Source organism: Chionomys nivalis, chromosome 6 (genome assembly GCF_950005125.1).
Source record: "Chionomys nivalis chromosome 6, mChiNiv1.1, whole genome shotgun sequence".
NCBI classification, from domain to species: domain Eukaryota; kingdom Metazoa; phylum Chordata; class Mammalia; order Rodentia; family Cricetidae; genus Chionomys; species Chionomys nivalis.
This window is the reverse complement of record NC_080091.1, coordinates 44395457-44408775: the sequence shown is the minus strand read 5'-3', so window position 1 is coordinate 44408775 and position 13319 is coordinate 44395457. Positions and strand designations below refer to the sequence as shown.

General features: G+C 42.2%; 1 protein-coding gene across 1 annotated transcript in view; it reads left to right on the top strand.

The window, feature by feature from the left end:
- Positions 1-13319, top strand: part of Clnk (cytokine dependent hematopoietic cell linker) — a 94764-nt gene that overhangs the window by 54514 nt on the left and 26931 nt on the right. Inside the window, exons 11-13 of the mRNA XM_057772861.1 lie at positions 5064-5091; positions 9531-9549; positions 12664-12745. Coding sequence (XP_057628844.1) covers positions 5064-5091; positions 9531-9549; positions 12664-12745 — 129 coding nt within the window. The remainder of the gene's footprint in view (positions 1-5063; positions 5092-9530; positions 9550-12663; positions 12746-13319) is intronic.

Here is a 13319-nt window from a genome sequence, read left to right as displayed (position 1 = left end):
GAGGAGAACAGGTGCCCAGGCCAGCAGATGGCATACAGTCTCAGTAAATGTCACACCCATAAATCACTGCAGTTCAGAAAGCAAACCATGTGGGTGTCTTGATGAGGCAAAGTCCCAGAGGAGACTGGGGACATGGTCATGAACAAGAGGGTTTTATTACAGGAGAAAGCAGTGCTCTCAAATTCACTTCTGTTCAGACCCTCCTGAGTAGCCAGACATTACTGATGATTCAGGTCACATATAAACCGCGCGGCCACCGCTGTGTAAACAGTGCCCTGGAGCTCTGAGCATCAGCGGGGACTACACAGGATGCGGTGCCTCTCTTCTAACAGTGTCTCTGTAGGTACTTGGGGAAGAGGTGCCCAAAGACGGAGGCTGTGACTTCTGGCGCCCTGGCTACCAATTGCAGGCAATGAAGTGTGTGATCTGCACCATTGCCTTTGCACCCCCTGGACGGGAGGTGTGGTTCCAGCTATTGTCTTTCAGCCCCTTTTGTCTCTATCAGCTCTGCCGCTCTCTCTTTTGCAGCTAAGCCTTGACTTCAGGAAACAATGCTGGGTGAAAGCCCTCCAGCCAAGGATGCTGCCAGTTAGGTCACCTGTCAACAACCAAACACTAGAGGTGAACTTGACATTGTGAGGACACTGGCTGGATATTTTCTTTTCTTTTTTTTTAAAAAATATTTATTTATTTGTTAAATATATCCGTGTGTATGTCTGCAGGCCAGAAGAGGGCACCAGACCTCATTACAGATGGTTGTGAGCCACCATGTGGTTGCCGGGAATTGAACTCAGGACCTTTGGAAGAGCAGGCAATGCTCTTAACCACAGAGCCATCTCTCCAGCCCCCTGGCTGGATATTTTCAACGGATGCTATGAAACTGACAATATCCACACACTTTTTTTTTTTTGCTCAACTTATTTTTTTCCAATTAAAATAATTTTTTTTCTCAGAAGACATACTTGCATTCCAACTATAAACAACTGCAACACAAGCTATTTCAAACCAAAACTTTGGACCTGGAGAAATCTCTGTTACAAAGGAAGATAACACATGTTGAAGAGGCATCTGGGACTTTCTAATCCACATAGGCAGACCCTTCCCTTGGCATAACCTTAAAGAAAACTCAAAGAGAAACAACTTTGTGGCTGTGGACCCACTGATATTTTCACTCACCTGTCCACAGACCAGACGGCATTGTCCTGAGTATTAATCAACGTTTTCTGTGTTCTAACTGCACCCAGGCCCCTTGTGGAGTCTTTTTATGTGTGATCTGGAGACTGAACCAAGCCTTTGCACATGCCAAGAAAGCAACTGTGTGTCTCCAGCACTTCAGGGAAACATCTGTGTGTACATATTCAGGCACACTGTGTGGAAGGCGCTATTATTGAACCCCCATAACACTGAGGGCACAGAAATACGGAGCTTGTTGTTCCACGATGTGTCATTCAAGCTTCAGTGGACTCCATGGGTTGGGGTTTGGGGTGGAGCCAAACATGATTTAAATGAAGCAGTTCATATTTAGGACATGAAACACCTGGGCGACTGGCTGGGACTTTCCCTTTTCTACTGGGATCACATCTGTTCAAGGAATACAGTTCACCAAAAAGTATACTATGATAATTTGGGAAGTGAAAGAAAGCTTTATAAATATCAAAAAAGCATGGCTTTTTAAAGGAACGAAAGTGTGAGTTTCAGAGATATACCAACTCTATTTATGACTGGAAACTAAGGATATGAAAGCATAAATTGTTGTTATTATTCACCATCATTATTATATGTGTTTCATTATATATACATATTAATAAATATCACTATAATATGTATTGTTACAATGTTATACCACTATTCGGAGAAACTGGGTGGAAAAACTCAGCATCTCTCTCAATCAACCACACTGGGCATCCTATATCAATCTCAGGACAGATTGACAACCAAGTGTGAGCATCAGACATGAAGTATCGTCTTATTCTAAACAGATTCATGCATCCTTTTCTTAAGTAGAACTTTCAATAACCCTCTTCCCTACTGTATAAATTTGGGGTTCAGAAAGAAAAATTACTTTATCAAGAAGGATGGCAGAGCCCGTAGGTGACAGAAGAAGGGTCCTAATAAAATCCATTCAAAACCAAGCCAAAAACTACATGTCAAGAAAGTCCACCTTTGTAGAAAACAGCAGTATCTTTAAAGTTATACTAAGCACCTGTTATATCAGGGGACAAATGTGAGAACTGTTTTGTGTAGTTTGAGGCCACTTTCTGATGGACCGGCTCTGGCAGCTAGAGCACGGGGAAGTACGTATCCAGATACCAGCATACCCTATCGGCTCTGCACAGAAAGGACTTAGAGAGTTCTGGTGTTCTGCCTGAAAATTCACTTTACTAACATGGAAGATCCCAAAGCTCACCCCTGTCCTGGAGCCCCATTCAACTTGTGAGGTGCATCAGGGATTTATACATAGAGGTCTTTATCTAACCAGGGACAGCTGCTCCTCCTGTCCTACACATATAACCGAAGTCAAGCAAGGAAGCATATGGAATCTTAGAAAGCAAGCTTTGCTTACACATTCAGTGAAATCCTCTTAAATATTTGAAAGGCTTTTGTAAACTGAGCATATTTGATTTTCGAATACTGCTCATGCTGACAGTGCAGGTTCAAATCCTAACTTCCCTTCACCCTTTTTGTACATCTAATAAAGTCAGTATGTAAATATAAAAAAAAAAATCCAGGCCCTCTCAGACAGTTCACACTCTTCCCAGGGTTGAATGACATGAGTACTGTAACGTAAATCTACAATTCTAGGATCACCTCTATGATTTAAGATGGAGTTTCTGGGTCTGTGTGTGCACGCACACACATGCACACACGCACGCACACACAACGCATTCAGATTCCTGCAGAAACCAGAAGAGAGCATCAGATGAAAACTCCTGGAACTGGAGCTAAAGGCAGCTGTGAGCCCCCCAAGGATTGTGGGTGCTGGGAACCGAACTTGAGAGCAGCAAACACTTTTAATCACTGTGCCTCCTCTCCAGCCTCAGCTTCTGCATTAAAAAAAGATCATTATAAAGAGCTATATAAGTCCATTTGCATGTAAGTATATAATGCAATTTGTACACATCACATCTTAATTTAAGCCAGTCCCACAGCATCTTTGACATATCATAATCTCAAGCATTGAAAACATTGAGGTTAGCCTCAGTATAACCACAATATAATTAAGAGTATGGTATCGGTTCTATTTCATTATCCCCATTCATATCTCTTTTTATCATGAGCCAGACCATGGGGACTGGGTAAGACATTACACCTGAGGCAGCTTTTTTAGGTTTTGCCTCGTATAGCCCAGGTTGGCCTTGAACTCCTGTGCTTCACTCCTTTGCCACCTCAGTACTTGGACTGTAGGCCTGAACCACCATGCTGGTCCATGTGGCACTGGGGAGCTAACACTCCAGGCGATCACTCAACCCACCCACTAAGCGGCCTCATTGGTTCCTGCTTTCATTTACTGACTCTTGTGGATAATGTAGCTCTGAACTCCTATATGCAAGTGTTTGTGGGTAGCTTTAATTCTTTTGGCCATAACCCAAGCACACCATATTCCAAAGCCAAGGAGTGGCTTAGACCTGAGTCCAGCAGTTGAGGCCAGTCGGGCTGCCTGATGGGGTCAACTCCAAAGGTCTAGATGCACAACTTCTCTTTGAGATTGGCAATGCCATCTTAACCTCCCAGCATGCTCATACACCCAAGCAGGTGGACAATACACCTCACCCCACATCCTCACCAGTCTGACCACAATGTGCCATCTTTACCCACTGGCTTCCACCGATTCTTATTTTCATCTCTAGGTGTTCACCTAATAATCTCCCAAGATAAATGCCCTTGCCATTCTGTGAGAACAAATAAAAGTCGCAGGTTTGGAGCCCCGTTCAATTTGTGAAGTACATCAGTGATTTATCCTTTGAGGGCTTTATCTAACAGGAGAGCCACTCGAGCTGTCCTATAAATATAGATGAAATGAAGCAAGAGAGCATATAGAATTTTAGAGAGCAAGATTTGCTTATGGACTCAGAGAAACCCACTGAAATATTTGAAATGCTTTTGTAAAGCAAACATACTTGATTTCCGAGTACTGCTCATGCTGGCCGTTGCAGGTTCAAATCCCAGAAAGCTGAACTTCTCTCGTGCTCAGGAGGTAAAGCGCTTGCATCCCAGCATGAGGATCTGAGTTCAGATCCCAGCCCCCACCTCCAAAGCCTACTGTGTCCACAGACACGCAGATTCCCTGTAGCCCACAAGCCGGTCAGCCTAGGAGAACCTGTGAGAGACCCGGTTTCAAAAGATAAGGTAAGAGAGTAATGGAGGAAGACACCAGTGCCAAGCCCTGGCCACCACATGTGCAAGCACACACATACACACACTTGCACGCACATGCACGCACATGTACATGCTGATACGCACGCACAAATGTGCACTGGAGGGCTTGTCCACATATGAAACATTTGATGTTTGCTCGTCCCATAGCCACGCAGTCGGACGCCGTATTGGATTTTCTCCTTCCCACCCAGTTTCACAGCTTTTCTTCTGTCACATTCTCCCTTCCTCACCTGCATTCTTTCTTTGGCCTCCCTGGGGTCTTGGTGCCCCTGACAGCTTTGTATTTAAAGCTCCCTTTCTCAGAGTGAAAAGCCTAGAGCTTGCTAAGCAGAGGGCTGAGTGAGCTAATGCAACCTGGCGTGGGAGCTCAGGTGTCAGGAAGAAGAGGGGGTGACTCGAGCCCCCCTAAAGTGAGAAACGAGTGGTACATCCATGCACCTCCTCTCACCAGCTTCCACACTGGCTTAGTGCTTCTCCTTTCCCTTAGAAAACTACAAGAAAAATAGCCTGGTTTCATTTTATAGGACAGTGATGAATTCACACTGGACTATGGGCTGTTAATTTGGCCATGAAAATGTAATCTGAGGTTTGTAAGGTTCAGAATGATTTTATCTTGCTCATGATAAATTACCTTTTATTTAACACCGCATTTCTTTCTTACTTACTTTCTCTTTTTTGTCTTGCAGGCAGATCAGCTCTAAAGACGTCTGTGAGGTAAGTAGCTGTTTTATCTAACAAAGGGGGAATTTTGTGTGTTATCTCTGTAAGAAGCAAGTTTCTGCTCACTTCAGGCAACAGGGAGCACAGGGGCTGCCTACTTGCGCGTCCTTTCTTACAATTATTTATTTTGCCTTCCACTAGAACTTGACATCACCCTAACAACCAGGCTTAGCTAAAACACAAATTCTTACATCTTGCCAAGATCTTTTTCTGTTTTTGTCTGAGCTGCAACGGAAAGCCATTTCTCCAGTATGAAAGCCCACCGGGGAGGGTCAAGGCCATGCTGTCGGCACACTAAGCCCTCACCTGGTTGGGTGGTGTAGAGAAGGATCTAGTCTAGTAAGTTACCTGCTCTGACTCAAGCTTACATGGACCTTCTTGCTCTCCAAGTTGGTGCTTATTGGGTCCCATGTGATCTTCACAAAGCCGTGAACCGGTGGTTTTCAAACTTCCTAATGTTGCGACCCTAAAGTCATTGTGACCCCCCACCATAAAATTATTTTTGTTGCTACTTCCTAACTATAATTTTGCTACTGTTATAAATCGTAATGTAAATATCTGATATTGGGACCACAAGGGGTTGAGGCACACACATTGAGAATCACTGCCTAATCAGAGAAGGCCTGGGCAGGAGCTGGCTGACAGAGCTTCCCCACTTGGCAGAAGATGGGACATGGATCCCATCAATCTGATCTGCTTCCGACATCTGTGGCGCTGCCCAGAAAAAAAAAAATAGAGAGACAGTGAAAATAGATTTTTAAAGGTAAAAAAGGAAAAGAAGGAGAGGAGAGGGACAAGACAAATAAACATTTCTAGCTCACTCCACTATGTTAGTTAACAGAGAAAATAAACAAGCAGAACAAGCTAGAGAGATTCCACTGTGCTTTTCTAATTGTGTTTGATTGGAATTGGAGCCCTCAAGCACAACAGTCAGCTGGGCTCCAGCAAGATAAAGCAACAGCCCTCCCAGCAGCAGGCTTCTCATGGTGTGCACGGGCCTCCTTCCCCTCGCCTTTGACAAGCCTAAGAACTCAGGCCGCGTCAGACCCAGCACTTTGAACTGCTGGAGAATACTCAGTGGGGAAACTTTCAAACCGCTCGTCTAAAATGGACTCATTACCCTTTATACCTGGCCTATGGATTAGCTTTGATTTGCTATCCACAATACACATACCCTCATCCCAGAACCCCAGAGATGCTAAGGTCTTTAAAACAAAGAGGCCTTCAGTTAGCTTCAAACGAGATGCAGGATGCCTCTCTAAGCAGATTGCAGCTAAGGGCTTCTTGTCTCCAAAACCAAGATGAATCAAGAGAGCTGGGCTCAAGGTCAGTTACTCTCAGGGTAACTCTGGGAACCTGGTCACAGGCACCAACTTGTAACTTATCTAAAACAGTGATTCCTAATATTCCTAGATTTCACAATCCTTGAATTTTTGATGAAAGGTATAATAAAGTTTCCTTATGCCCACAAAAGAAAATATGATTTTATTTATAATGAGATCGTTTTTACTTCATAAAGTTCCTAAGCCATATCATGACATTTCCAGCCCCCAGGTTAATGACTGTCTTTTCTAGCTGATTCCTCGTGGCTTCTCAGAAGAGGCAATGTCTGGAATACACTTTGGAAGTTATTTGAAGTGAAGTGCTAAGCCCACTATAAAATTCTCTGCTTCTTCAGGGTTTGAGAATAGAGCCAGGCACGGTGGTATATACCTGCAATCATCCCATCACATAGGGGGCCAAGGCAGGAGGATTTTAAGCTGAGACATAAAATACATACTGGGATCCCGTCTCAAAATTGTGTGTGTGCGTGTGCGTGCGTGTGTGTGTGTGTGTGTTCAGAATGCAAGCCCGCCCAATAAACATGTAGATTCTTCATAACATTCATGTTGATGGAAGTTTATATCCCACCCAGTCCCACAGCCATTCAGTCCCAAAGAAACACAAAGAGGCTTATAACAATTATAAACTGTTGGATCTATTAGCTCAGGCTTATTAATAACAAGCTCTTACATATTAAATTAACCCATAATTATCTACGTTTAGCCACATGACTTGGTACCTTTTCTCTATGAGGCATCATGCTTCCTCTGCATCTGGCTGATGACTGCAGACTGAGCCTTTCCTCTTCCCAGAATTCTCCTACTCTGGTCGCCCTGCCTATGCTTCCTGCCTGGCTACTGGCCAATCAACTCTTTATTAAACTAATACAAGTGACAAATCTTTACAGGGTACAATAGCATTATCCCACAGCACTTTTCCTTTTTTTCCCTTCACAATAAGAACTCTAAATCTAATCTCCTTTGTTTATCTTTTTTTCTGACCATTATCAATAACAACTTGTAACCAACATTCTAAACAAAGACAAACATCCATAATCCATTTTTTTGGAAACATGGGCATAGTTTTCTAGACTACTAGGCTGCTGACTGGGAGCACTGGTAATATTATGGTGATGCAAAGAAAATTTAGGATTGTAGCCAAGGCCTGACTGGAGTATTGTGTGAGACTTGATTAGCTCGATCAGCAGTCTTGAAGCTGTTCTGGATGTAGAACTCAGAAGAAACTTTAACAGAGGTGCTCTGAAACATTGGATCATCTGGGCCAATCATTCCCATTAAAACCTTACTTTTCTTAACCAAGAATGAATCCACAGCCTCTCATCTTCTGTGGAAACAAAATCAAAACCTCTTCTCCAAAGTAACATATCTTTTGACTTAAATTTTGAAGCCAAGGCATTTTCAAAATATATAGGTTGGATTAATCCTGTAGCATTTATAATCAAATGTCTTTTAGCAGCTGTTGATCCTTCACCAGCAGTCAAACAATTCAAAGACAAAATGATAACATACAGTTTCCAGATTCTCTGTGTATTTTCCATCTTTATGTGGCTTTTTAAAAAATTCTGTTTCTCTTATTTTTATTTTTAATTTTTGTTCTTTTGAGACAAGACTTTGGTTTTTTTTGTTTTTTTGTTTTTTGTTTGTTTGTTTTTGTTTTTGTTTTTGTTTTTTTGCTATCCTGGATCTCACTCTATAGATCATGCTGGCCTGGCCTGAAACTCATAAAGATTCACCTGTCTCTGCCTCCCAAGTGCTGGGATTAAAGGCATGTGCCAGCACACCTGACTATATTTCTTTTTTTAAAGGACTTTCTCTATCCTTTTTTTTCTTTTCTCTCCTAAGCCTATGTATATTTTTAAACACACTATTAATCATTTAGATATCTTTCTTTTTTCTGAATCTTTCTTTGCTGTATATTTCTATCTTTTTCTGATCATATGAGTCTTTAGTTTGCTAGGGACCTGACAAGGATTAAGGTCACAGCTTTGGTGACTGGATCTACCCCACTTCTTAGCTTTCTGAGAGTCTAGCTTTGTGGCAAAGGTACTGGTGGGAGCCATGCTTTTACCACAATTCTGTGGAGTTTTTTAGGGCCATGCCACCACCAAGAAGCCTGATGCTGGCTGCTCATGTGTTTGGTGGCAGAGCCTCTTAAAGAGTTGTGAGGTTTTTGCTGCTAACACTGGGTCAGGAAGGCTCTCTTAAAGGATCTGTGCCTCTACTTGCCTCTAGCAAACAGAGCCCACCTGAGAAAATGCTTCTACCAAGAAGTCATGCTTAACTCTGTTCTTTTATGTCTAGAATCCCTTCTCAATTTCTTTCAGGTTTTATGTGGATGCTGTTGCCCCACATTGGCACCATTTGTAGATGAAAGTTTCTGTCCTGCCCAGTCCTGCAGTCATTCAGTCCTGAAGAAACACACAGAGGCTTATAACAATTATAAATAAACTGTTTGACCTATTAACCTATAATTATTATCTATGTTTAGCCATGTGGCTTGGTACTTTTTTTTTTTTTTTTACAGTAAAGCATCTTGCTTTCTCTGCATCTGGATGATGACTGCAAATTGAGCCTTCCTCTTACCAGAATTTTCCTACTTGGGTCACCCTGCCTATACTTTCTGCCCGGCTACTGGCTAGTCAGTGTTTTATTAAACCAATACAAGTGACAAATATTTACATGGTACAAGAGCATTATTCCACAGCACATTCAGGAAGTCAACCATTTTTAATCAGAGAAAGAGAAAGGAAATGTTTGAAAGAGGAATAATGAGTCTCACCAATCCAGTTGTTGGGATAGGATATTTTAAAAACTTTGTTAACTATGAGTGTACAGTTCTCCAGTAGTTAAATGAACTTTTAACACCATTGGCCAACTATACAGTTGTTATATCATATACAGAAGATAAACCTTGGTTTTTATGTAATCTTTTTATTTGCAGATCTCCTTAAAAGTCTGTACTAACAAAAATTTTCCCCCAAACTCTACTAACAAAATTTCCAATACACACAGTTACTTTTCTGTTAAATTTTGGGTTAAATTTTCTGTTGCCTGAAGTTATTCACCATTATCTTTTTTAATTCAATGCAGGTCCCTGGAGCAGAAGAAGGTAACTGTTTACATTGGTCTTCTTATCCTAGGCTACCACACTAGGTCCTAAGTCTAGGTCTATAGGGTTAGCACTGTGTGGAAAGTGTAGAAGGAGCGGCAGGCCACTTCCCGCCACCCGGGAGGGCTCCCAGCCACCAGCTAGCTTTATCTAAAATAATTACACAAAAACTGTATTCTTTTAAACACTGCTTGGCCCATTAGCTCTAACCTCTTACTGGCTAACTCTCACATCTTTATTAACCCATTTCTAATAATCTGTGTAGCACCATGAGGTGGTGGCTTACCAGGAAGGATCTTAACCTGCGTCCATCTTGGAGAGGAGAGCTATAGTGTCTGCCTCACTGCCTTCTTCCTCCCAGCATTCTGTTTTGTCTTTCCTGCCTACCTATGTTCTGACCTATCAGGCCAAGCAGTTTTCTTTATTAATTAACCAATGAAACAACAGATAGATAGAAGACCCACCTACATCAGGAAGGTGAGGTTTGAATTTTGGGATCTATAGGGGGCATGTGTGATGAAGTCATCCAAGATGAATGTAAGACTTCATAGGATATTCCAACATCCTTTGGCATACGGAGAATAATTAAAAATAGCAGTCAGATAGTGTCTTCCTTTATCTATTTGCATTAACCAAAAAAAGGTCACACCTCTGCCACTTGGAAAATGCATTGTTGTCCCATTGTTAAGGACATCTTGATGTCTCCTTGAGGCCAGTGTCACCCATGTGCATGTACATGTCTTCATATACACATGTGCACACTATTGGCCTTATTCATGTAGAACACATGCAACCCAAAGCTTGTTAAAACAGCAAGACACTGAGCAGTAATGTACCTTTATGCCTATCTTTAAAATACTCTTCCCCATTAGTTTAAAATGAAAAATTATTATTCAAAAGGTCAGTGTCATGGTCCAGAGAATTAGCAAGACACACATGGGCCAAGGAAGGAGCAGTGGATTGGAACTATAAAACCTGTTTTCAACTTACTATGTGTCTTAGTTAGGTTTTCTATGGTTGCAATAAAACATCATGACCATAAACATGGGGAAAAGGCTTATTTCAGCTCACAACTCTCAGTTCACACTCTATACCTAAAGGAAGTCAGCACAGGAACTCAAACAAGGCAGGAACCTGGAGGCAGGAGCTGATGCAGAGGCCATGGAGGAATGCTGACTACTAGTTTTCTCCTTATGGTTTGCTCAGTCTGCTTTCTTATAGCATCCAGGACCACAAGTCCATGGATGGCAGTTCCCACAGTGGGCTGGGCCTTCCTACATCAATCATTAATCAAGTAAATGCCCCAAGGGTCAATATTATGGGTGGGGGCACTTTCTCAACTGAGATTCCCTGTAACTTGTGTCAGATTGAAATCAAACTATGTGAGTCTGAGTGTATTTCCTCTGTGAATCTCAAGTTGTTTCTGCCCTATGCAGAAGATAAAACACTTGAAAAGGGGGCCTACCCATGTCTAGGAATTCCAAGGTCCCTGAGAGAGAAGCAGGAACTTGTTAGCAACTGAAACAACTGTGAAACCAAATGAAATCTACAGTGAATTTTAATGTACTAAGATATCCAGATAACCTTGCAACTGCCTTTGATGTAGTGATGTAACGATGTGGCCTTGTTAAGCTCCAAAGGGACAGATGTTCCAACTGGCTAGTGATTTTTATGGATGTATAATCAATGGGCCTATCACTGACTCAAATGCTATTGCAAGTAATCACAGTCCATTCACTCAGAGGTGTTCAATCTGTGGTCAAGCTTGGGCAGAACACAGAGCAACAACCCATATTAAGGCAAGATGGCCAGGGTGTGCATGCTTCCATGGCTGTATGGCTCACTATAACTCATCATAACTGGAACAATGCTTTATGAGTCTCACATCAGAGTATAATCAAGGTCCCTCATAAGTATCAATGGCTGGTTAAAAATCCATCCATGATGAAAAACAGGAACAGTAATGGCATGCTAAGGAGGTATGGTTGCCAAACATTCTCACCAAAACCAGCTTGGGGGGATTGGGGATTTAGTTCACACTTTAAGGGCACAGTCACTCATTGAGGGAAATCAGGGCAGGAACCTGGAGTCGAGAACCAGGAAGAATGTTTCTTGATGGTCTCCTCCTAGGCTTATGCTTAGCTAGCTTTTTCAGACAGCCCAGGGACACCTGCCCGGTGGCACTGCCCACCGTGGATTGCACTCACTACATTAATAATCAAGATAATCCCCCGATGGCATGAATATAGTTTAATCTGATGTAGGCAATTCCTCAATTGAGGTTCTTCCTTCAGGTTACTGAAGGATGTGTAAAATTGACAGTTAAATTTATCTAAGACAATGATCAAGGAGGAAGCATTGAGAAAATAGATCCCTGTTGGTTACCAGCTGATAGCTGCTGGCCTACATCAGAACCTTGGAAGATCACCTGATCTAGCACAAGAGGGAATGAGAAGGCAATGGCTTGTACAGGCAGTAGGCTTCCCTAGACATAGCTGTCCCCACAGCAGTCCTTTGGCTTAACGCTCTCCACATCAGGATGTCATTCACCAGTCAACTCTCAGAGGCCCCTCATTAACCACACAAGGTCAACCCTGTATCCTGAAGCATACTTTATTTTCTTTATGTCAATCACTCTGTCCAAAACGTTCTCCCTGCTCTACTTGTTTGCCATCTCCTTTAATTTAAAAATTACATCTCTCTCCCTGACAGTAACTCCATTTTCTAGCAGAGAACCTATTCCATAAATGTTACACAGTCTCAATGAACTGTGTGAATAAACCAATAAATGAATGAGTGTATGGGTGTATGATAAAGACAAAGTTTTTTTTTAAACTAATTCATCTGTAATAACCCCTAAAATGCCTTCTGATGAAATAGTTTGTATTACTTGGAAAATCCAGTCATATGTGCTCTAGGCTGTAAATAACCCATGCAATTTTACAGCCTCCAGAAGGTAGTGCTCCTGGGGGGGTGGCTGTAGACTATATGAGTTTACGGTTTCTAAAGGCCCCTGATGATAATGTGAGGACTTAAGTTAAGGCCATCCCAGTGTTCTGGAAGCCCTCAATTATATTCACTGTGCAGTCTGACCCAATGTGTCATACTTTCCAGGATCTTATCACCAGGAAAAGCCAGGACCTTCTCATCCATCACAAAACCAAACCACGGGGAAGATTCCACCTGCCATCACCAGGTAAAGAGGCAGGAATACCTGTTATTCTGTCAACAGATATGCATCCTCTTAGATCTTACACAGTGACTCATAAGACTTCTAAGAACAGAAAATGTTAGCCCTTCTACTCTGCAGCCCAGTGACAGACAGGTCTCAAGGAAAATAGTGACATCTCCATCTGCCACAGAATCTAATAATGTCTTTCTGCTATTTATAAATGATTGGGTGTTACAGGAAACTGAGGGGCCTAAAAACAAATAGTAACTGGATGGGATGGATGCTGATCAGTGTTGCAGGAAAAGCGAGTCATCTCCAGCTTATCTCGGTTCACGACTGCATCAAAGTCCACAGACACATTTGAGCAGTACTGTGTAGGTGAGCAGGTGTTGAGAATGTTACCTCTGATGATGTAATCATGATCAATTGATTGTGGCATCATCACCTTCACTGAGGAGTTGAAGAATCGAGGGTGATTCTTTAACCAAGGTCGCTTGATAAAAATTAGTAGTGGCTTTCTCAAAATTAGCGCTAACTTTTGCAAAGTTTGGACTCTGAGTTGCTTCTGTGAGACTCTGGCTAAAGGCTGTGACCTCAG